The sequence below is a fragment of the Oncorhynchus kisutch genome, linkage group LG26, assembly GCF_002021735.2.
Source record: "Oncorhynchus kisutch isolate 150728-3 linkage group LG26, Okis_V2, whole genome shotgun sequence".
Lineage (NCBI taxonomy): Eukaryota > Metazoa > Chordata > Actinopteri > Salmoniformes > Salmonidae > Oncorhynchus > Oncorhynchus kisutch.
Window position 1 is genome coordinate 14,243,618 of NC_034199.2, and position 23,942 is coordinate 14,267,559.

At 42.2% G+C, this 23,942-nt stretch overlaps 2 protein-coding genes across 6 annotated transcripts in view; one reads left to right on the forward strand and one right to left on the reverse strand.

Annotated features, from left to right (window-relative positions):
• The window catches only part of LOC109871312 (neurabin-1), a 35,106-nt gene extending 28,563 nt beyond the window's left edge, over positions 1–6,543 (reverse strand). For 2 of the 4 annotated variants that reach the window (XM_020462144.2, XM_020462141.2), the window contains exons 1-2: positions 4,725–4,920; positions 2,159–4,142 (exon numbers count right to left, since the gene is read on the reverse strand). In XM_020462144.2, the coding sequence (XP_020317733.2) occupies positions 2,159–3,985 (1,827 nt within the window). In that variant the 5' untranslated portion in view covers positions 3,986–4,142; positions 4,725–4,920. Of the gene's footprint in view, positions 1–2,158; positions 4,143–4,724; positions 4,921–6,377 lie in introns of those variants that run through there. The other 2 variants (XM_020462142.2, XM_020462143.2) reach the window with 2 other exon arrangements.
• A 9,106-nt stretch (positions 6,544–15,649) lies between these two features.
• The window catches only part of LOC109871314 (rap guanine nucleotide exchange factor 4-like), a 58,441-nt gene continuing 50,148 nt past the window's right edge, over positions 15,650–23,942 (forward strand). For both annotated transcript variants that reach the window (XM_020462148.2, XM_031805628.1), the window contains exons 1-4: positions 15,650–15,757; positions 19,355–19,497; positions 19,592–19,680; positions 22,155–22,301. In XM_020462148.2, coding sequence (XP_020317737.2) covers positions 15,675–15,757; positions 19,355–19,497; positions 19,592–19,680; positions 22,155–22,301 — 462 coding nt within the window. In that variant the 5' untranslated portion in view covers positions 15,650–15,674. The remainder of the gene's footprint in view (positions 15,758–19,354; positions 19,498–19,591; positions 19,681–22,154; positions 22,302–23,942) is intronic.

A 23,942-nucleotide genomic window follows, 5' to 3' on the forward strand; every position in this document is an offset into this window, starting at 1 on the left:
GATCTGTCCAAACTTTTGACTGGTACTGTATGCATGTATGTATATTGTTTTAAAAAAATGTTTTACTAATTGATGTTGGAGTCAAAGTATCGATATATAATCCAAAATAATCCAATATATATAACTATACCGATATTTTTCCCCCGTCAGTACTAAAGCCGATTTATGGTCATTCCGCATCCGTATTGGGAGTACAGCATTTACTGCGATGCAGCCTCTGCAGAAGTTAGTACAGGACGTACCACCCCCACCTACCGTCAACCAATCATGTCAATGCGGAGCCATACGGCGCTCTCCACATTGTTATAACATTTGGGAGGTGCACAGCGATGTGCTCCGGAGCTTGGTTTGGCATCCGCAAGCCTCCGGAGGCTTCACAATTGTGTCTCACTCTCTGTATGGAGCCTCTTGATCGTATGCCGGATAAAGCATAAATGAGCTTTAACTCAGTTCTTCCAGGATTTTGTGCCGTTTAAACATTTTTTTTAAACGAGTTGGAGGCAAAATGCTTGATTTAGCTTTTTGCAAAGATTTTGCCAAATTTATCATGAAAATGCGCTGACGAGGGGACGTTTTGCTTGATTAAACCATTTTATGCAGTGATTGGTTAAAATTGAGAGCTCTCGCAGAATTGCAAAATCCTGGAGGGACTGGTTATTGAGCTCTGTCAATATGTGAACTGTTACTGAGCAGGAGGAAGACAATGCAACACATTGTTGTAAAGTGTAAAGCTCGAGCCAATCTCTGCCATGTCATCCCCGGGACAGATGCAGCGCACTGTTGTTCGTGTCGTCCTCCAGGTCAGCTACTGGCCCCTTTTTCCAGGACCTCCTCCCTCGGAACCCCTACCAGGACAATTGGGGGCCATACACACCCTCAGATAACACATTCGAGGCTCTGGATAAACATTGACCAGATCACAGGCTGTGGAAAGCCCTGAAGTGATTTGTTTTCCCCTGTTCTACCAAAATGTTGATTAGATGTGGTGATAATAGGAGATAGCACCCAACCCAGCCCACTCCATGTTAATGCTGTTTACATGATTGCCAGTGGTAATGGGGGGGAAAAAATCAAATAAATGACATCATTTGTTTGGTAATGCCAGGCACAGGCCCAGATAATAATACCCTCTAGCTTACCATCTTTAAATCACTCACCGGCAACCAACTGAGCATATAGACCTGGCGGATCATTAACACAATACATGGGTGGGATTTCTGGAGTGTGTCATTTGTTCCCAAAAGGGATTTACGTTCTGCTTGTAAAAGGTAGAGATTAAATAGTAAAACCAAGAATTCCATACATACATACATACCACTGTCATGAAATTACTTGGCACCGTGAAATGACTTGGCACCGGTCTGTAAATCAGATCATACGAGTGAATGAACATCTACGACTTGGGAGTCCCTCCTCCCAAGTATGCATGGCTGATTAACAGTGAGTGGAAAGAATCCTTCTCAAGGAGGAGGCCTATAACCAACCACCCTACAAGTCACTGGAGGAGCCACGACGAGGTTGTTTACACTGTACAGTAAAAGTCAGGTTCCGCCACACGTCACTCCAGTTCCCTCCCGGCTGTCCTCATTCATAGCCCTTATGTAATGTCAACAATGTTTCCAAAAATACCCCTAGGAGCATTCCGGACTGACATCCGCAAACATGTCTCCACTATTACTAGCCTAGATCCTATGCAGTTTTAATAGGAGAAATGTGTGACTCTCAGACACGTCAGCTTTAGGCAATGTCTCAGTATTTACAGAAGCTTAAAAACGCGCCATAGTTTGGGTTTTCATCCATTACACGGTTTGCCTGATACTATACTACTACAGCAGCCATAACAACATCAGCATGTGGGACAAAGATCCTCATTTTGTGTGTGATCTGTCAGTCAACGCACCAAAGAATGCCCTCCACAAATATTTCAACACCGAGCGAAGTTAATGCTTAATAAGTTAGATCCAAAAGTGCACCAACGGTGACATTGTCCAGTATATTACCACATATACAACCGACCTCTCTCAGACCGTTAAAAGGTCAGACAAGAGTTAGCCAGCTATGAAACCCTATTGTAAGGTTTGCATTCTGGAAGAGTTGAATAATCAAAGCAATTATCATGAACTTCAGTTTAGATTAAAATTAAATAATACATTCTTACCCGTATTGGAGATGTTGAGAACTTGATCTTCCTCCGTGGTTCTGGTTCCTCCTCATCCGAGAGTCCAGGGGCATCCTCAAAGTCCTCTTCATACTTCTCCTCACCGGGCTGCTCCTCCTGCTCTTGTTCCTCCTCCTCCTCCTCCTCGAGGATCTGGTCAGTATCCCTATCGTCCACAAATGCTGCGTTCTCTATGCCGTACACCACTGGGGGAACCTTGCCCCTGATTCTTTGTTCCACCTGTTCACTCTCCTCCTCAGCAACCTCCTCATCCACCTCTTCCTCATTGCAAGCCCCAGTTTGATTTGCAGGACTTGTGTCGTCCCTCCTCTCCTCTTTCAGTTCATACTGCCGCAACTCCTCAACTCGGCTTCCTCCTTCCTTCTCCAGTGTCCTCGCAGTCTCCTTGCCCTCATCTTTCTCTAAGATCTGCCGATGGGGGTCGTCATTCTGACTGATCACCTTGGGTGGTGATTCTTTCCGCTCAACTTTGAGCTCTTTTGGGGGGTGCACGTTCGTCTCCTCAAAAACATTGTCTTCGACATTCTCATTATCATTCTCCTCGCTCTCGGATGACTCATTTTGGACCACTACGAGCTCAGCCCGGACCATACCAGGCAGAGATGAGGCCTGGGCAGGTGAGTTTTCCATGGTGAGACTCTGTGCCACATGCCCATCACTCTTGGCACTGTCTGAGGTTTTGGCCCTGTTGCTACTGTAAACACTACTGGCAATCATGGTAGTCTGTTTTTGATTCCCGGGGGATGGGCTGGAGAGTTTTACTCCATCGCTACTCACAGATGGCCTACTAAAACCGTCACTGGTTGAGGGGGAGCGCTTGTAAGAGCTTTGGCCACCTGGGGATATGGGCTCTGGGGAGATGGGTTTTTGGGTGGCATTGGCTGTTGGGGAAATATGTTTTCGGGTGGCGTTGGTGACTGGGGAGGTTGGTTTGAGAATGACACCGGTAACGATGGAGGTGGGTTTGTTAGTGGCGTCACTAGTTGGAGTGGTGGATTTATACAAGCCTTCCCTTGTCAGAGACGTAGGCAGTGAGCGATCAGTGGGACCGCATACTTTAGATGACATCTCTGTGGCTTTTGCCGCGTCGTCACTGTCCACAATGAAGTTGTCTAGCCGCTTGGACATGGGTCCGGCATTCAGCGACAACCTGGACACGTGTTTTGTCTCCTCAGTATCGCTCCTCTCATCCAGACGGTTTTTCACCAATGGCGTAGGAACAGGCTCTGTTTTGATGTTGCTCGTCTCAGTGGACCCCGACAATCTCCTGGTACTTTTCCCCCCATCAGACACACTGCCCAGGGACACCCGGCTTACAACTCTGTTGGGAGACTTCTCCGCTGCGGGTTGTTCTTTGAGGCTCCTCTCAAAGAGCTTTCTGGTCGAGCAAAACTTCTCTGCCAAAGCTGCTTTGTCAATTTCGACATCTTCTCCCTTGGGGTTTTTGTCTAAACTTTGAGATTCTGGGCTAGTGGCACTGCTCAAGCTTGTTTTGTGTGCGATGACTGCAAATGGTACCTTTGGTGGGGAGACCAGCAACACATCAGATTTCACCTCTTGACTCTCTTGCTGCTGACCATCCATTTGCAGGAAAATATTCTTTATCTTGTTCACCCGATTGCCAAAAGGCCTCCCCCTTGTGTCCTCCCGGGTGTCGCCAGAGCCATTTGCATACGTCTTTGCAGCGCCTTCGGATTTCGTCCCATCAAATGAGCACTTGATAGCATGGAAGTCGGACTTGTATGCATTTCTATGCGGCGACGCACTCCTCAGAGTCCTTTCTCCTTTGCTCTCGGCTTTTATCATTTTCAAAAGATTTACAGGGAGTGTCTTGGGAAGAGATATAACTAAGTATTTCCTTGTTTCTTGTTCCACTATTGTTGTTCTCTCTCGACCAGTGCCAAGGGCCCCGCTGAGATTCTCCGGCGCCCTTACCTCAAATCATGCGTAATGTGGTGGCCATCTACAAAGAAAATAGCAAAAAACACGTTCAAAACCAAGCGGTTAGAATAATCCGAGCCTATCCAGCCAGGACCAGTGTCATATTAACTTTATGTAGCCCTCGTATACTTCGGGCAACTTCATAGTAAAGGATCCCCCCCCCCACCACTACTGTACATCGTTGTAGACCAACTTCTTTAATTTAATAAAAGGATATCAATCAATTTAGCCACACTGAATTTCAAAACATTTATCTTTTTTATCTAACACTAGTAACCATTTAAAACACACCATGCTGCAACATTATGAGTTTACTAGCTTATTGTAGGCTATTGCGTAAAGATATGCTATAAATTATGCTATAAATAACAACAGGCTACAGTCGATTTTATTATTTAAACTGAATGGGCTTTCAAGTATCCAATTCTTAACCGGTCAAATGTATAATAAAGTCAGTTGAAGAGTTTCCACTGCGCCTGTGAGGAACACGTTCGATACAAAGTGTCTCTAGCGGTGATCAGTTTCATTGTAACAATTCAAAGTAAATCGAGAGCAAAACATCGGAGCTTTCCCGCACACAGATGAACTAACTTCACATTTTTACCTCCGAAGGCCACTTGTTTCATCGTCCTATGCGCGGAAGACTCCTCGGTAGACAACTCTTGTGAAATGTATACTTCCAAACTTGTCATTTCTTCACCGCCATCGTTCCCCGTTCCATAGTTTCCCTCCCTCCTTGTACTCCAGACACAGACCTGTCGCGCTACCGCGCAAACCCTCGCCCTCGAGCGCGCAACACGATCAGACAAGATCGGGGGCGCGCACACGGACACATTCCAGGACTAGAAACCCCCACCCTCTTCTTGAGTGCATGCAGGTTGCGCAGACACATGAGAGCTTTGGGGAATATCGTGGAAAGAGAAGTACCGTATACTTCATGGAGAAACTCACCTACCGCACTGGTGCATATGAAAGAAGAACTTGGTTCTGGAAAAACGATTTAAAAAAATCCTCAAACCAACATCTGACCGATATACGGTTAGAGCATTGGGCTAGTAACAGAAAGGTCGCTGGTTCGAATCCTGGAGCTGACAAAGGCACTTAACCCCAATTGCTCCAGTGGTGCTGGACAATTGTGACCCTACTCCCAGCAGGTGTTTTAGGGGGAGTTGGGATATGTAAGAAACTCATTTCAATCACACACTTGTGTGTAACAAGGCAAAAATAAGCCTCCCCAAAAATTATTATTATTATAGGTGGCTATGTGTCTTCAACTGCTCTATCTGATAGTGGTAGTATTGTTTAGGGAGTGATAGTATTGTTTGGAGGGTAAATGTCTCTCAAGAGCAATATGTATATTTGATATTTCAGTGGCTGCGATTTTGGTGAATAATCTGAGTGAGATCTTGTGTGAAATAGGCTTGGCATTATGACACTTGCGATATCTGGCCCCTTGGTCAGACTTCACCTCTCTAAATGGTCACCTGCATGACTCTCTAACTGACAGATAAGTGACACTCAACCAAAATATCACACAACCTAATCCTGACTGTGTATGTGTCATAACTCTGTTCATAGTGTAATAACATTGTTCCAGAATAGTTGACCTGTAAAGAAACTCAAAAAAGCTTAATAAAATGCATGATTTCCTGACTGAGGAACTGTGCTGCCTTGCAGAGAAGCCAAACTAGTCTCCCTCATACAAAGCAAATAGGTCACCATCACAGAGAGCTCTCTCTCTCTCTCTCTCTCTCTCTCTCTCTCTCTCTCTCTCTCTCTCTCTCTCAGCAGCATTCATGGCTGTGTAGCCTGTCTCAAAGAAAACATGACTGGTTTTAATTTTAGATGCACTGTCTAGTGCTTCGGTGCTTGCTTAATGAGGATGGAAAAGTACAGTGAAAAGGATGTGTGCAGTGTGACAGGAGAACGAGAACATAAACACGGGTGGTGTTTGCACAGGTACGGTAAAGAGAGCTCGTCTTCTCTGTGGAGAACACACCATAACACTTTAGTAAATGGAGAAGATGACTTCACACTCAACAGAGTTAACTATTCATTGAGATATTTACTGTGGAAAATGAAGTTGGTAAATTAGGCTATACCTGCCAAATGTTTCCACACAATCCGTACAATGGCAGTCATATTGTTTTTTAGACTTTAACAGTACAACACATTGTAGTGCAATGGCTGGATTCTTATATAGGCAGAAGGGTAAACACAGTACTTCATTCATGTGGAAAATGGAGCAACTACTTACCATGCAGCTCTTAAAAACTGGATCCCTCCACGACAGTAGTCGTGTACGAAGTAGCACCAAAATGTACTTTCATTTCTTCACTGTAAATACAGACAAATATTTGACATTTGTAAATTCTAATGTGAAATTACGAAGATAGCCTTATCAGAATTTGCTGATGTTCTTGAGCTCAGCCACAGACTCACGGAAAGAGAGTTTAGTGACATTTCCCAAGTGGCCCGAGGACCTAGTTTTCAAAAATACCAACCAATCAAATAGAAAGGGGGAAAGAACAGTTGAAGAAAAAAGGGCTTTGAACATACAAGACTAACTAGATATGTTAAAAATGTTGATAAGTGGAAGTTTTAAAGACATCTGAATCATCGTTGAAATGTTTGAGTGAAAGTAAACAGGACTCTGCTGTACTGAGCCAAGATTTGTTTAACAGTAGCTATTTTGTAGAGCATTAACTCCTGCCCAATGCCCGTCTTGGTGCAGTAGGCCAGGGATTCCCAAACTTTTTTCCTTCGTGACCAGCCAATTGACATGCCTTTTTAAGTCATGACCCACCATGAGGGTTGAAAGGTGAAAAAACATACACAGACCAAAGAATTAGATATTGCTGTTTCAAAGATAATCTCCTGCAATTCCACACATCCTGCCATGGAGCTGAGATAAAAAAAAAATAAGCACATTTTCTATAATTCTACATGGCCAATCCTGTGTTCTTATGCTCAAACATTATAACAAAGTCAATGGGGGACTAATTGTCTAGAATGTTTAGTTTATTGTAAGTTTTCAAAGATATAGGTACTTTTTTGAGAAATATATAGGTCCAATTATCTTTTCTAAATACTTTCGATTTGGTTTTAGTCGTTTATGTTGACACTGAAAGCATTTTTTCCATCCTGAAAATCTATTCCATTTTTTTTGTTGCTTTGCACTAATAATGTCATCCCACAGTTTGGTAACCATTGCGATTAGAACATAGTCTACCCAAGCTAATCATAGATAACAAAATGCAGTTAGAATATGTTGATGCTTCATTGGGTGCTCATTCCAAAACTATTCTGTATTGCAAAATTAATACAGATAAACTCATCTGGGTACAAGTGATTTGTTTTGAATGAAATATGAAATACACTTGGCACCTAATGCATAAACAGATGGTGATCTATTTAGCAGGCCAAAGTTTGAGCTTTGTAATTTTTTCAATCGCCCCGGGAGTGAACCCATACATATTTAACTGTGTGAAACATGAAAAATTAACCTTTGTTGACACCAAGAAAGACATCAAACATGTTTCTCCACAAACATAATCTTTTACCCAATTACTCACTCACTGCAGTGCAAAGTAGGCCTACCCAATGCATTTCCTGACAAGTTCAGTAAAGCTTATCAAAGCTGCAAAACACTGTTTTACGACATGTTAGCGTAGCAGTAGCTACATTTAGGGAAGGGATCTGTGCTGTCTGACTGGAGAAATGCTGTTCTCCAGGCATTTCCTGGGGAGTTATCTGCTCTCACATTCCATTTTAGACAGTTATCTGATGTAGGAGGTTTTTATAAAGCATCTCACAGAAACCCACATGTGCTTCTGGTTTATTTGTCATTTATTTTCTATAGATAGATTTCAAATTTGGTCACCCATAGGAATTGGTTGTGGGTTCAACAAGGTGAAGGTTGAAAGATCTCGATTATCTAAATTATGAAGCAGATTGATGATGGCGCTGACTTGATTTCCCTTTGACGTTTAGCACTTAGCGTTCAGTCATAACTCATGTCTAGATCCACGGTGTTTGGAACCTTGAAAGAAAGGACAAATATGATTTATTCTGTGTGAAAATGACTAAAGTATTGCCTTTTTCAGTAGTGGGTGACATGGACACTTATCTACTACATACCAGCTGCGACAAACAGCTTCCTGAATGCTTGTCAGCATCTGAAATGATGCTGCGTGTGCACATGAGGTCTGCATGTGTGTGTTTACTATTACGAGTTCGCTGGATTATCTCCTAGCAACGGTGGGCCATTGGGCCCTGAAAGCTTCCCTCCCAGGGGTAAAATCGCAGCAGGCCATTGTCAAGCCCATGGTCCCCATGACAACATCTCAAACCATTTCTGAACGCACCAGTATCTTCAAATCAAGGGAAAACAGGACATTGTACAGGCAACAAAGCACTCTAAAATCATACTACAAGGTAGACAGCTCACATGATATCATGAAGATATTCAGCCCTCTGAAGGGCCAGAAATCACATGTTTTAATAATAGCCCAGTTGTAAGCCATTTTCCATTAGGCCTATATACAGTTGAAGTCGGAAGTTTGCAAACACTTCATTAAAGTCATTAAAACTCGTTTTTCAACCACTCCACAAATTTCTTGTTAACAAACTATAGTTCTGGATAGTCGGTTAGGACATCTACTTTGTGCATGACACAAGTCATTGTTCCAACAGTTGTTTATTTCACTCATAATTAACTGTATCACAATTCCAGTGGGTCAGAAGTTTACATACACAAAGTTGACTGCGCCTTTAAACAGCTTGGAAAATTCAAGAAAATGACGTCATGGCTTTAGAAGCAACTGATAGGATAATTGACATAATTTAAATCAATTGGAGGTGTACCTGTGGATGTATTTCAAGGCCTACCTTCAAACTCAGTGCCTCTTTGCTTGACAATCAAAAGAAATCAGCCAAGACCTCAGAAAAAAAATTGTAGACCTCCACAAGTCTGGTTCATTCTTGGTAGAAATTTCCAAACGCCTGCAGGTACCACTTTCATCTGTACAAACAATAGTACGCAAGTATAAATACCATGGGACCACGCAGCCGTCATACCGCTTAGGAAGGAGACGCGTTCTGTCTCCTAGAGATGAACGTACTTTGGTGTGAAAAATGTAAATCAATCCCAGAAAAACAGCAAAGCATCTTGTGAAAATGCTGGAGGAAACAGGTACAAAAGTATCTATATCCACAGTAAAACGAGTCCTATATCGACATACCTGAAAGGCCGCTCAGCAAGGAAGAAGCCACTGCTCCAAAACCGCCATAAAAAAAGCCAGGCTACGGTTTGCAACTGCACATGGGGACAAAGATGGTACTTTTTGTAGAAATGTCCTCTGGTCTGATGAAACAAAAATAGAATTGTTTGGCCATAATGACCATCGTTATGTTTGGAGGAAAAAGGGGGAGGCTTGCAAGCTGAAGAACACCATCCCAACCGTGAAGCACGGGGCTAGCAGCATCATGTTTTGTGGGTGCTTTTCTGCAGGAGGGACTGGTGCACATCACAAAATAGATGGCACCATGAGGAAGGAAAATGATGTGGATATATTGAAGCAACATCTCAAGACATCAGTCAGGAAGTTAAAGCTTGGTTGCATATGGGTCTTCCAAATGGACAATGACCTCAAGCATACTTCCAAAGTTGTGTCAAAATGGCTGAAGGACAACAAAGTCAAGGTATTGGAGTGGCCATCACAAAGCCCTGACGTCAATCCCATAGAACATTTGTGAGCAGAACTGAAAAAGCCTACAAACCTGACTCTGTCAGGAGGAATGGGCCAAAATTCACCCAACTTATTGTGGGAAGCTTGTGGAAGGCTACCCGAAACTTTTGACCCAAGTTAAACAATTTAAAGGCAATGCTACCAAATACTAATTGAGTGTATGTTAACTTCTGACCCACAGGGAATGTGATGAAAGAAACACAAGCTGAAGAAATAAAAGCTGAAAGAAATCATTCTCTCTACTATTATTCTGACATTTAACATTCTTAAAATAAAGTGGTGACCCTAACTGATCTAAAACATGATTAACAGGATTTTTACCAGGATTAAATGTCAGGAATTGTGAAAAACTGAGTTTAAATGTATTTGGCTAAGGTGTATGTACACTTCCGACTTCAACTGTATGTAGATCCTTCTTTTACCCATTTGCTGGCAGAGAACTCATGAAATACAGCCATGAATCCAGAAACGAAGGTTAGTTGCGTTTCCTCTCAGAACACCTTTTCACTCTCTGTTGTAAATCTCAGGTGTTCTATTAGCTGCATTAGTCCATTGACGTCTTCTCCGAGATACAGTGGATTGGACATATGAAGGTTTTCTCAGCACATTTTTTTATGAATTGAAGAGAATAGTTTCACCAAGGTACCATGAAGTGGGCCGAGTTGGTATTCAGCAAGGGAGTAAAATGTCAAGTGACTAGATCCTAAAGTAATTAAATAAATTCAGATACACAAATCCGATAATTCATGTAGTCTTTTGACAAAAAAAACCCAACATGCATCAATCCTCCACATGTGGACAAAGGCCCTCTGGAGCGAACAACTTTCCATTCCAGCACCACAGATTTTTTGTTGTTGTTCTGTTGGGAACTTCTTAGTCATGTCATACAAATCTACGAGTTCTTCACAGATCAAATCTCTGAAGTGTTTATTGATTATTTTTCAAATCTCTGCCAGAAGTTACATGACTAAAATTGCGTCAGTAAAACTTCACAGACGACCTTCAGATTTCCACCCTTGGCTTCTTGACTGGAAATATGTAGCATGTGTTGTACGCTCCTTTCAATGTTCAATTACATGAAGCAAATCATACTCCAATCTAAACATAACATGTTCTCAACAGTTCCCTGTGGTTAACCTTTTCACTGTGTTATCCACGGGTGGTTGATGAGCCTTGGAAGATGATTATCCACTTCATAAAGCCATGTCATGAGGTTGCATGGTGCAGCTGCCATGCACTGTATGCCGAAGCCTGTGCAGAAACTGCTCACATGACCCCATCCTCCTGACCAACTCACAAATTCCACCTCAGATGAGAAGGAGTAACTATGGGGATGGCAGCAAACTTTCCCTTCAGTTGATGGCAATTGCCGTTCTGAAACACAACTTGTGGTTGGTTTGTCGCCATCACACAACAGTTAGACCGAATCTACAACAGTAGATCAGACTTGACAGTCGTATGTGGGTATGTGAGTTGTGGTCTGTGCCCAGTTGGATAAGTAAGCAGTATTCAAAAGTTAGAAAATAAAGGATATCATGATGTTACTGGACAGAATGAACCCTGATAGGTTTACCTTCGAGAAGAAACGGTCAATGCTGCCATCTTCTGAGAGAAAATACAATTGCTGGGAACAAATCAAATCAAATGTTATTTGTCACACGTGCTAAAGACAACAGCAGTATACCTTACCGTGAAATGCTTGCTTACAAGCTCTTTATTAACCAACAATTCAGTTTAAGAAAATAGAGTCAAGACAATATTGACTAAATAAACTAAATTGAAAAAATACATTAAAATAATAATTTTTTGGGGCCTTACTCTGACACCTCCTAGTATATAGGCCCTGGATGGCAGGAAGCTTGACCCCAGTGATATACTAGGCTGTATGCACTACCCTCTGTAGCGCCTTACGGTTGGATGCCCAGCAGTTGCCATGCCAGGCGGTGATGGTCAGGATGCTCTCAGTGGTCCAGCTGTATACCTTTTTGAGGATCTGGGGAACCATGCCAAATCTTTTCAATCTCCTGAGGGGGAAAAGGTGTCGTGACCTCTTCAAGACTGTCTTGGTGTGTTTGGACCATGATAGTTTGTTGGTGATGTGGACGCCAAGGAACTTGAAACTCTTGACCCGCTGCACTACAGCGCCGTCGATGTGAATGGGGGCGTGTCCTTTGTCTTGCTCATGTTGAAGGAGAGGTTGTTGTCCTGGCAGCACACTGCCAGGTCTCTGACCTCCTCCATGGGTGAGATAGATCAGAAATGCTCCTAAATCATATCAGTAGTGTGATTATGGCAATGATGATGATGATAATGATAATCTCATGTCAAAATAATAACTTAAAAAATCATCTATAACAAATCCAATCAAATTTATTTATATAGCCCTTCGTACATGAGCTGATATCTCAAAGTGCTGTACAGAAACCCAGCCTAAAACCCCAAACAGCAAGCAATGCAGGTGTAGAAGCACGGTGGCTAGGAAAAACTCCCTAGAAAGGCCAAAACCTAGGAAGAAACCTAGAGAGGAACCAGGCTATGTGGGGTGGCCAGTCCTCTTCTGGCTGTGCCGGGTGGAGATTATAACAGAACATGGCCAAGATGTTCAAATGTTCATAAATGACCAGCATGGTCAAATAATAATAATCACAGGCAGAACCGTTGAAACTGGAGGTGGACTGGGGACAGCAAGGAGTCATCATGTCAGGTAGTCCTGAGGCATGGTCCTAGGGCTCAGGTCCTCCAAGAGAGAGAAAGAAAGAGAGAAAGAGAGAATTAGAGAGAGCATACTAAAATTCACACAGGACACCAGATAGGACAGGAGAAGTACTCCAGATATAACAAACTGACCATAGCCCCCCGACACATAAACTACTGCAGCATAAATACTGGAGGCTGAGACAGGAGGGGTCAGGAGACACTGTGGCCCCATCCGATGACACCCCCGGACAGGGCCAAACAGGAAGGATATAACCCCACCCACTTTGCCATCTATACTGTGTAAGTGCCCAGGTTAATTAATGTAATACCGCACATAGTTTTTATTCCCAGTTCAGTGAGGTCATTTTGGACTAAAAACTGCAGTCAGATGGAACTTTCAAACACGAATTACAGTCTAGCTAACAAACACATAGTGGATTTAAAACATCTAATGAGGCAAGATAACAACATAGCCATTACTTTCACGTTTCCAAGTCAACTGTTAAAGGGAAGGACAAGAAACAACTTAACATTGTGATAAATGTGATACTGTTTATGAATTCTATCTTTCTCTCCTCCATAGTCACAAGCACAGCTCCAACGGTGCATAAATGAGATTAGATACTGTTTTCAGGAGAAGAAATGGTGTGCAATGTGAATAAAAATTGATTCTGCCGTCATTATAGCAGCCAAGTATACTATAGAGCAGACAGAAGCAAATGTTATTCCCTGCCTGTACTAGCTTCCTGTTACTTGACTTCACCGGACCCTTCCTGTACGATCCTCCAAATATCACACTATACGTCTGCCTCCCTGCATGGCATACTAATACCCTTTAGCACTGAATTCCCCTTCCCCTGGCCATTTAAATCATGCTGTTTGGCACATCTGTCTTCAGCAGCTGCTGCCACTTGATTCCCTGGGTATAGCACACACACCGTCTGGACATCGGATATTGTATATGGGATACATCTGCAGGATGTGGAACCGTCCCCTCCTGCCAATCCAAAGAGCCCATTGGGCTTGAGTTGCTTTTTTGGTGTTGTTGTAGTCAGTGTGTGTTGCAGTGGAATGAGAGTGGCAGAGCCTGTGTCTAGCTACCTTAGGACTCCTATGGTTCCTATTCATCTGAATGCCTGAGCACAGAGTGCAAGAAGTTCTCCAAATCAATCAGAGAGACGGTTGGAAGCCAGAGTGATTTGAGTGAACCAGTTTGATGTTAATTACATATTTCTGCAAAAACACAAAACACAGGAATCTCTCTCAGGTTGCCAAATGTAAAGCAGGCATTAGCCTACATGAATGTGAAATTTACACTTTTATTGTCCCGTTATCCACAGCGTACCAGTGTGTCATTCCAATATTGACTATTCATGACCTACCATGGGCTGACTGCAGGTTCTTCCTTACCGTGGAAATAAAAGCATTTAACTGTTTCCCTCTATATCCTCCCACTCATTTTGCTGCAGTGCTGTCACCGTGGTGACTGGCCTTCACAGCTATTGTGGTTTTTATTGCTTGTCCTGCTTTGCTTTGTCATCCCATCAACTCAGTAGCATCTCTCTGGTGGCCGTGCATTTACAGTGTTTGTATAATCTACTGCAATCGAACCACCATAGTCATAATGGCTTTGTATCCACAAAATCTGAACATAATTATTCCAAGCAACAGTAGCTTCCTTTCCGGAGGAAATAGCTGGCTTCTTTTATTCATCACCACTAAGGTGACAACCCAGCACATTACCTCGGTTACATTCACCCCTACATTCAAGCTCATTTGACCACCTCCTCCTCTCCGCAGCAACCCCAGCAGCTGACCGATATCAGCTCTCTGGAGATACGAGTCATGGCACCACTGTAACCGATTTCCATCAAACCTTGGCTGTCAACGCTGCCACTGTTTTAGGTCCCAGGCAAGGTTGTAAACACTGAGCTATTGCAAAGACTGTCTTTAAAAGGGGCAATCTGCAATGCAAACAACAAAAAAACAGCCACCCACCACTGCTTTGGTAAACAGCTGAGGGATGGGGCTGTAGACATGTAAACACTCTCAAATGCATATGCAGAGCTTCGGATTGAAGGACTGACCATCCATCATCCGAATTGTAGTTTGAACCTGTCACGCCCTGATCTGTTTCACCAGTCCTTGTGCTTGTCTCCACCCCCCAGGTGTCGCTCATCATCCCCGGTGTAAATAACCTATGGTTTTCTGTCTCTCTGTGCCAGTTCGTCATGTTTTTCAAGTCAACCCGAGTTTATCTCCTAGCTTCTATTTTACCCAGTCTCTGTTTTTCCTAGTATTCCTGGTTTTGACCCTTGCCTGTCTTGACACTGACCCCGCCTGCCTGACAATTCTTCCTGCCCTGACCTTGAGCCTGCCTAATGCCTTGTACTGTTTGGACTCTGACCTGGTTTATAAACTCTCGCCTGTATCCGACCTGCCTTTTTGCCCACCCCTTGTGTTATAATAAATATCGGAGCTCAACCATCTGCCTTCTGTGTCTGCATATGGGTCTCGCCTTGTGCCCTTATAGATTCATGTTTTGATGCTATACAATGTAAGTTTACAATTACATTGCTTACAAACAATGAAATTAAACAAGCTCATATTTTTGGTTTTAATGGGGTATGTATGGGGTATGTAAGCTTATTTATAAGTTATATGCTTCAAGAATCAATGCATGTATATCATTCATTTAAAAGTCCAACATTGGGTGTACCAATCGCATATTTCCTCTCAAATGACTTTGAACCTTACTTGCGTCACATGTTGTCGCACAGTCTATTGTTTTTGTATTGTAGTAGGTATTTTTTCCAAACTGGTCTGGAGAGCTGAAGTCTGGCAAAAGCTCCCAGGTCAGTATTGTTTTTTGGAAACTTGCCAGCTTTACAGTTGTAACTCGTAGGCTAAAAATGATCCTATTAATTGTTTTCAGAATATAATCCCCCGTCTCCCAACCATCATTAACGTTCCACTCAAGTAACGTATTGCGTGAAAAGGGATCACAAAAAGGCGTCAAATTCAACGATGCATTTGAAGAGCAGGAGGGATAAGGGAATAGACCAATAAAAAGAGCTGCTGATGCAAGTCTTCCTTTCACCGGGTCTATGATCTCTCCGAAAATGGTAGCAGCGCACACCTCTGGCCATTCCTCTGCCTCTGCAGATTGGATTATTTGCCTTGATAAAAGGTAATTCCACATTTCTTTAAAATGTCTTTTGAAACCAACTTCGTACTTTTCACACTACGCTGTGTTTTCGTCTGAATTTGGAGATGACTACTACGTTTTAGGCATTTCCTTCCAATGGGACCAGTGTAGCCTGTTTGCTTGCCTCACAGAAGCAGGTTATCCTCCGCAATGCACTCTTTTTAGGCTACCATATGTTGTCTAACGGGTGAATTTGATACAGTGAATATCGCTAGGTTTATGCCTTTATAATATGTCTTCATAAATGTGCCATATGAAACACTGCTCTAGCCTACGTATGTTTATATTCTAGATACAGCCCATTTCTAAACACGATATGAACTGATTCAGAGCGTGGATGTGCCATCATTCCTAATTAACATATAATACTACTAACTGATGATTCTGAAAGTAATAGTAGGTTACGCTCTTTAATTACGAGATCGTTTACATCAAATGTCACGAGAAGATGGACAAGAACCAGTGATGTATTTACAAACACACTGCTATGCTATGGTCCCCCACTGTGGGTGCACCCCATGCGGTCTATTGAGTGACTATGGTGTACCACTGTGTAAATTATTAGATGGAAATATCAGTCATTGAGAGTTGAATGTTCATCCTCTATTTATGACTGACAGATACAGAACTCCCCATGATGGTCACGAGTTGGAAACCAAGGGATGATCCTTCTAGAAAATCTATGTTGCTATTTTCCTACTTCTACTGCACTACTCTTCATGCAGAATGTAACCTTAGGTCAGAAATACTCTACACGGACTTATTTGACTCTTATTGTCCAGTGAGAATTTGTAAACACAAGTGAATACTTCTTGGATTATATGTGCTTTCTAACAGCATTTTAAATAGAAAGGGCGTGTGTTGAACCACCAAAGACATCTATTAGGTGATACAGGTGGGAGGTTGTGGTCGTTTCACTGTTGATTGCTCTAGTCTAGAGCTTTAAACGTGCCATTCTAGCTTTGCCCCCCGAGGAGCATGACACAACTTTACCTGTCTGGAAAATGACTTGTATAACACAGGGAGGAGATGATGCGGGGGCTGACATGGTGTATTCCCGGGGGTTCTCTGGGCCCACTGCTCTAAATACGGAGCTGTGGATAAGGCTGCAGGAGAAAGGAAAGAAAGAGGCCCCAATGCTCCAGGAAACCTACTTCTCTACAGTCTCTCCATTCTGTACCATCACCTCCATGAGAGAGAGAGAGAGAGATACACAACTGTTCTAAGGGCAGGTTCAAAGTGCATTAGCCACACGGCCATCACAGCTTGCCAGATGTGTTTACACAGTACATGTCCCTTTGTCACTGTAGAGAGTACTAGGCACTTTAGGCAGTGCAGCTTAAATGAGTTGCTTTTGGTGTGGCTCATTATCCCCCGCCGGCAAACATGACTCGCCATATGATGTAGACATTTGACATTTACAGTACAGACTTTTGATTTGACTTTGGTTGGTTGTGTCACTTTCCCCACCAAATGTAAGTGCAAATACAATGTGAATGGCTAAATATAGAATTTCATATGTGCATTGTTATACTCGGTCTTGCATTAAACACAACAGGTATCAAAGGGCCTATACCAGCTACCAAGACAGTTGGTAGTCTCTCAAATATGTTTGATCCCATAGTCGGCTAGTAAGGTACAGAACAAGCAGCTATAATATGCCACGAGGAAAATGTTTACCTCACATGATGCAATTTGGGGCTTAAAATATTGCCGGTGTGTAGGAAGGGAACGACAGGAAATAGGAATAGCTGAATATGCAGCTGTGTCCCTCACATTTAGGAAGTATCTTCCCAAATCTGCGTCCAGTAATGTTGTTACACTTTATCAGTATTGGGAAGTTATCGCACCACTAGGGAGTTGAAAGTGTGCCAGAAAAATTATATATTTTTCCCGCACTTTACCCCCAGGCTATAGGTCAGTGAAATATGTTGTATTTTATATATATACACATTACCTGTGGCAAGTAATTCAACAGTGTAATGTGAATGCAAGATAGTGGATCCAACACGGTCTTGTGAGGGGGTGCGAAGAATCAGGTGCAAAATGGTGGTATTTATTTACAGGGGCAGAAGGAGAGCTGGATCCATTAATATTTACAAGACATTGACAAACACTGACAAATAGACAGATAATTTAAAAATAACAGATAATTTACTGGCTTCTAAGGCAGAGTGCCTATAATTTTGACAGTCAATAATTTCTTACACCACTGAGGCTGAGAGCCCTGGGACAACATGTCACTCCAGCCCAAGCTCTCCTGAAATAAGCACGGTGTCTCTTCCACAAGATGGTTGAGCTAACGTAGGCTAATGCGATGAGCATGAGGTTGTAAGTAACAAGAACATTTCCCAGGACATAGACATATCTGATATTGGCAGAAAGCTTAAATTCTTGTTAATCGAACTGCACTGACCAATTTACAGCAGTATTACAGTGAAAGAATACCATGCGACTGTTTGAGGAGAGTGCACCATTTTTAACATGAAAAGTTATTACCAAACAAATTAGGCACATTTGAACATAAATACAATGGTTCATTGGATCAGTCTAGAACATTAGACATACACTGCTGCCAAAATCTACATTGCACCTGCGCTGGAATAATACATATTGGTCTTTCTTTTGCATTTCAAAGATGGTACAAAAAAAATACAAAAGAATGGTTGTTTTTTTCTTTGTATTATCTTTTACCAGATCTATTGTGTTATATTCTCCTACATTCCTTTCACATTTCCATAAACTTTAAAGTGTTTCCTTTCAAATGGTACCAAGAATATGCATATCCTTGCTTCAGGGCCTGAGCTACAGGCAGTTAGATTTGGGTATGTCATTTTAGGCGAAAATTGAAAAAAAGGAGCTAATCCTTAAGAGGTTTTAAGGAACAAAATATTAAGACTACAGATTATTGTAAGGGACAATATACAAACGTTTTTGAGAAAGATAATTTGTAAGATGCAATTTTATTGAGTAAATGTATTTATTGGTTTCTTTTCATTTTGATAAGAGATGAAAATGCAATGAATTGAAGGTTATTTGTTGATGTAAAAATCGAAATTTACCGATTTTAAGGTTGTTAAATTTAGAGTGGGATCGCAAGACATTCTGGGGGGGAAAAATAGGGTCCTCAGAAATTCTGTCAGGAAGAAAGTAGGGTCCCCAGAAATGAGGTCCCTGCTGAAAAAGTTTGAATGCCACTGACATAGAACATTCTTTCTGGATAACTATGTGGTCTGGGTCGGCATGTGCTCTCCAAATCAGTACACAAACAATCCGCTGTGGTGAGTAAGCTACAAGTCGTCGATTTTATTTAACTTTAAAGTTTCAATTCGAATAAACAACGTTAACAACTTTTGTATGAAATAGTTTGACATGTTAAGCGATAGAAGTAAGTTTTGAAAACGTAACATAAACATTTTCAATCTGTTTTTGACTCTAATCGAGGGGATATGAATGGAGCTGAATGTCTGACGGGTGGGTGCTCTCCAGGGAGAATTGTCACAAACAATTATTTTCCTAATTCTCTAACGTTGTGCAGAATAACTGACCAATAAGGATATGTCCTCTCCATCTATCTAGACCCGCTGAACGCTCTGGGGAAGATGTGGACATCATCCTGGCCAGGCTGAAATGTGTGAAGGCCTTTGAGAGGTTCCACCCTAGCCTTCTACAGCAGATATGCCTTTGTGGATTCTACGAATGTCTAGAGAAGGGTATCACATGTAAGTCTTGGCTTCATGTTCAAAAGACCTGTATGCTAAAACAAGACTCTAGAATATGAGAATCTGTTCTCACCTCGTGTATTTTCTTTTACAGTATACCGTCAAGGAGATATTGGTACCAGCTGGTATGCTGTCATCTCTGGCTCACTTGATGTCAAAGTGTCAGAGACAGCAAATCATCAGGTATATTGGGAGGGGGTTATGGTGGAGTTCAAACCAGACGGTGCATTACCTCCACCTGCTGGATTGGAGTATGGTGGAGACTGGAACTAGGTTCTTGTTGTTTATATTCTAGACTTGAAACCACAGGTGGTTAGGAATAATATTAAAGATGCACTACGCAGAAATCCCTTTGCCATTTCCTTGCAAAAAAATTGAATAGTTCACCCCATTTCTGTTTATTTGACAAAACAAGCATGTATAGCGTAGATAATCACTGCATCTAAACCGCTGTGACAAACAATATATTTGACATAACCCCAAATATTATATTTTCAGTTGTTTAAAGCTGGTGTACAAAACCAAAAATAAAAGACTCAAAAACAAAACTTTTGAATGGGACCCATAGAAATAGTGCACATAGAACAGATCTACCGCATCTTAGACTTTCTTTCAATGAGAATGACAGATCTAGAACTCACATTTTTATGTGCATTTGGCCGGGTCGCCCAAAAAGTTACATATTACTGTTTAAAGCTTTGAGGATATCCTCGTCAGACTGTTGGGAGGAGGGGTTGATAGAGTAGCACAGTATTAGTCATAACACCCTAGCGGTCAAACAGGGAAATTGTTCCAATCGTTTTTCCACCATACATTTTTCCCATTTCCCTCCCAAAATGAAATGCTAATTGGCTATCATAAAGAACTACAAATACCATGATTTTCTGGATGAGACTGCCGAATCAAGGCAAAGGCTCGAATCTTGGATTAACTGTCTAATGTTAGCTAAATGTAGTAACAAATAAATTGGCTACATTTATTTGTGAACTGTCTTGTGCAAGTTTTAAATTGACACAATACCGTTTAGCAAAGGGGTTAGCTAGCGATGACGTACAAGAGCTTGCAGGGATTTGTAGTCTTGTATGATGTCTAAATTCATGCTAATTAGCATTTTCGAATCAAAGAGTAAATAGAGACAAATATATTGATAAAAGTCAACTTGTCTGAGAGAGATTTACATGGTTATCAAATCTTTACGCCAGGGTTAGCCTACACGAAACACAGCCCTTATTGTTTGACCTGTATGTTTTATGGGTATTTTGACACTTCCAATATGGGGCTCTATTGCTCTTTGCCGAGGGGGTGACAGGTCACTTCTGGTCACTGAAAAAAAAAATATATATATTCTCCTCCAAAATGCATGAAACTGTAATTATGTTGACACCATCGGAAATATAACTGATGTGCGCCACAGCACTATAGGTGGCTGTGCACTTGTGTCTCTCATTCGTGCCACTGCTCGCTCTGTTTGCTACAAATATAAGTTGTGATCTTCACTCTGATCTTAAAGGGACAGTGGGAGATTTTGACTTACCCAAAGTCAGTGTAGTTTGAAGGAAGTTGAAGGTAGTTTCGCAAGCCATCGACTGGAATTCTACAGGAACAGCTAGCATGCTGCTGCTAAATTAATATAGGGGAAACACTGCCTTTAATGAAAAGCGATATACTTTATTGAGTAGATGCTAAAAAACAGTAGATGGCATGAAAAATAGCAAATGAACAAGATTGCAAAATGAAACAGCAGAATGAAATGACCTCCCTTACTTTGAATTACTTTTCTGTGTAATATAAATCACTACCCTGTATTGTATTCAATCCATTCCTTGGTTCCAAAATAAATTGTACTATAGCAACAGTTAATATTTATGCATACAATCATTAAATACCAAATGAGATATATCAGAGGTGTGTCCACTTTCCTACAATAAATACATGATTAATATTCCTTATGGTTTGCCTGTAGTGTTGCAAAATTCCTTGAAGTTTCAATAAATTCTCAGGTTTTCCCTAATTCCCGGTTGGAGGATTCCCGGAATCAGAAGTTAAAAACCAGGAAATACGGAATTCTCCAACCAGGATTTCTGGGAAACCAGGGAATTTATTGAAAGTTCCCAGAATTTTGCAAACCTAATTGCCTGACTTGGGAGAAAATATTTTCAATACCTTCGATTCTATTAGTTAGTTGGTCTCCTTTCACGTCAAAGGATGAACTGCACTGTAACATGTGCATGAGGAGATCAAGATGTACATTAACCCTGGAGCTCATCTGAAGAGCCAACTAGAAAGGGCACTCTACTTCACAGTGATTTGTATCTTCTGAGATTGGTAACCTTGGGGACACCAGGAGTCTTTTCATATAATTACCAGCGCCCCATGTGCTCTAGTCTGCCTGGCGGCCCTCTGTTGATTGGAGTGATTTTAGAAGCCCTCTGTCTAATGCAAGTGTTCAGATCTGCTAGATTGCGTCCCACCTTTGGGAGTGATCTTATCACTGCCAAAGCCAGCATTTTGAGTCCCATTTTTTAAGGCAAGGCCCATTTTTAAGGGGATTAAAAACATTTGATTAGCATAGTCCCCCTACCTCCTCCCTGTCTCTTCCTCTTTTGAAAAGAACGAGGAACCATCCAAGCAGAGATCATTTTCAGTGTCTCTTGTAGGATGCTGTCACAATCTGCACTCTGGGTATTGGGACAGCATTTGGGGAGTCGATCCTGGATAACACCCCTCGGCACGCCACCATTGTCACCCGGGAATTCAGTGAACTCCTCCGCATCGACCAGAGGGAGTTCAAGTCTCTGTGGGAGGTAAGCACCTCAGCATTACGCCTTACCTTTGTGGATTCAGCTTTCAATACACCATCCAGTATGACTCACCTCAGATAGTGGCTGTATCAAAGGAGGCTGCTGAGGGGAGGACAGCTCATAATAATGGCTGCAACGGAGCGAATGGAATGGCATCAAACACATGGTACCATTCCACTTATTCCACTACAGCTATTACCACGAGCCTGTCCTCCCCAATTACGGTGCCACCAACCTCCGCTGTAACTCTCTGGTAACTATCTGTATCAGTGGACTGATGATACCCACACTGGAAATAATGAGGCTTTGTGGGAGTTCTTGGATTTTCTTTGATATGTATGTGCAAAATAAGCGTGCAGGCCTGGTGATTTAATGCCATTTACATTCTTTGAGGTGTGTTACTGAAGCAGTGCATTTTAAGTTGTGTTTATACAATGTGTTTACATCACGTGAGGAGGACATGAAAGTGCAAAGCAGGTTATTTACACCACAAGAAATATCCTTTTTGTAATATGTTAATTGGGATGGTATTTCTCTTCTCGAAACATCTGCTTGAAGTTCCAATGTGAGGCAGTCTCATTTAGACATTTTGACCACTAGGGGGAAGTGCAGTGTTATAGACAATCGGTGCACTTCCTGTTGTGTGTGGGCTCGCCGATCTCCATGATATGTTATACAATTGTGGTTAGACCGCTGGCGTCATCACCATCATTTAAGCGGTCATCTAGAGCCATTCTTCCCTTGAATAAATAGTGTAGGAATAATAGTTCACCGCTGGGTAGATTCTTCTCCCCATATCTATGACAGATGGATCCTTGTGCTAAGGTCACAAGTAATTCCATGGGGATTTGTTTTGGAAGAGCAGTGTTGATGTTTGTATGTCTTTCAGTGTCACCCATGTTGGTTTAAGACTAAAGGAGTAGAGCTTGTCATTAGCAGGTTAGAAAATGATATCCCTTGCCAAATTGTCCCTTCCTGCTGCCCTAAGGAGCTCCCCTCTCCCCTATCCCTCCACCCCCTCAGCCGTACAGGAAGGCACGAGTGAGCGAGTTGGCCAGGATAGGAAGTCCCACGCTGTCCAAAGGCCCCTGTCTGTCCTGGTGGAGCCACTACACTGTCTTCCTTTCCTCTGAGAGCAGAGGGCAGGCAGGGGGGGGGGGGGGGGGTTGTTAGTTTTAAAGCTATGGACTCTACGTCACTCACTGGTCCTTCACAATGGAACTGGAATCTGAGCCCAGTTTGAATGTATGCTATGCTGTGGACAACCACGTGGAGATACTACACGTCTCTAGTCAGAGGATGAGCTCTTCTGAGAGGTCGGTCTGAGGTGAGCCGGGGGGGGGGGGGTGAAAGGCTTTTAGCTGCCAGACAGGAGCACCATGACTGTACACTCATGCTTCATTGATGGAACATGTGTTTGTCCTGTCTTAAGATAATACTTTCTGCCCACGGTCGTGGTTAGCTTTTTAGAGCGGGGATAAGAGGAGTACTGAGTGATATAATGGCCTTCTATATTGGGGCTTTCCGTTGGATTTGTTGATGGGTTTCAAGCTCAGAACCTTGGATGATTGTGTAGTTGTCCAGCGACTCCTTTTCAAACGATTCAACAGCAACGATTCAACAATAACATACATTAATGTCGAG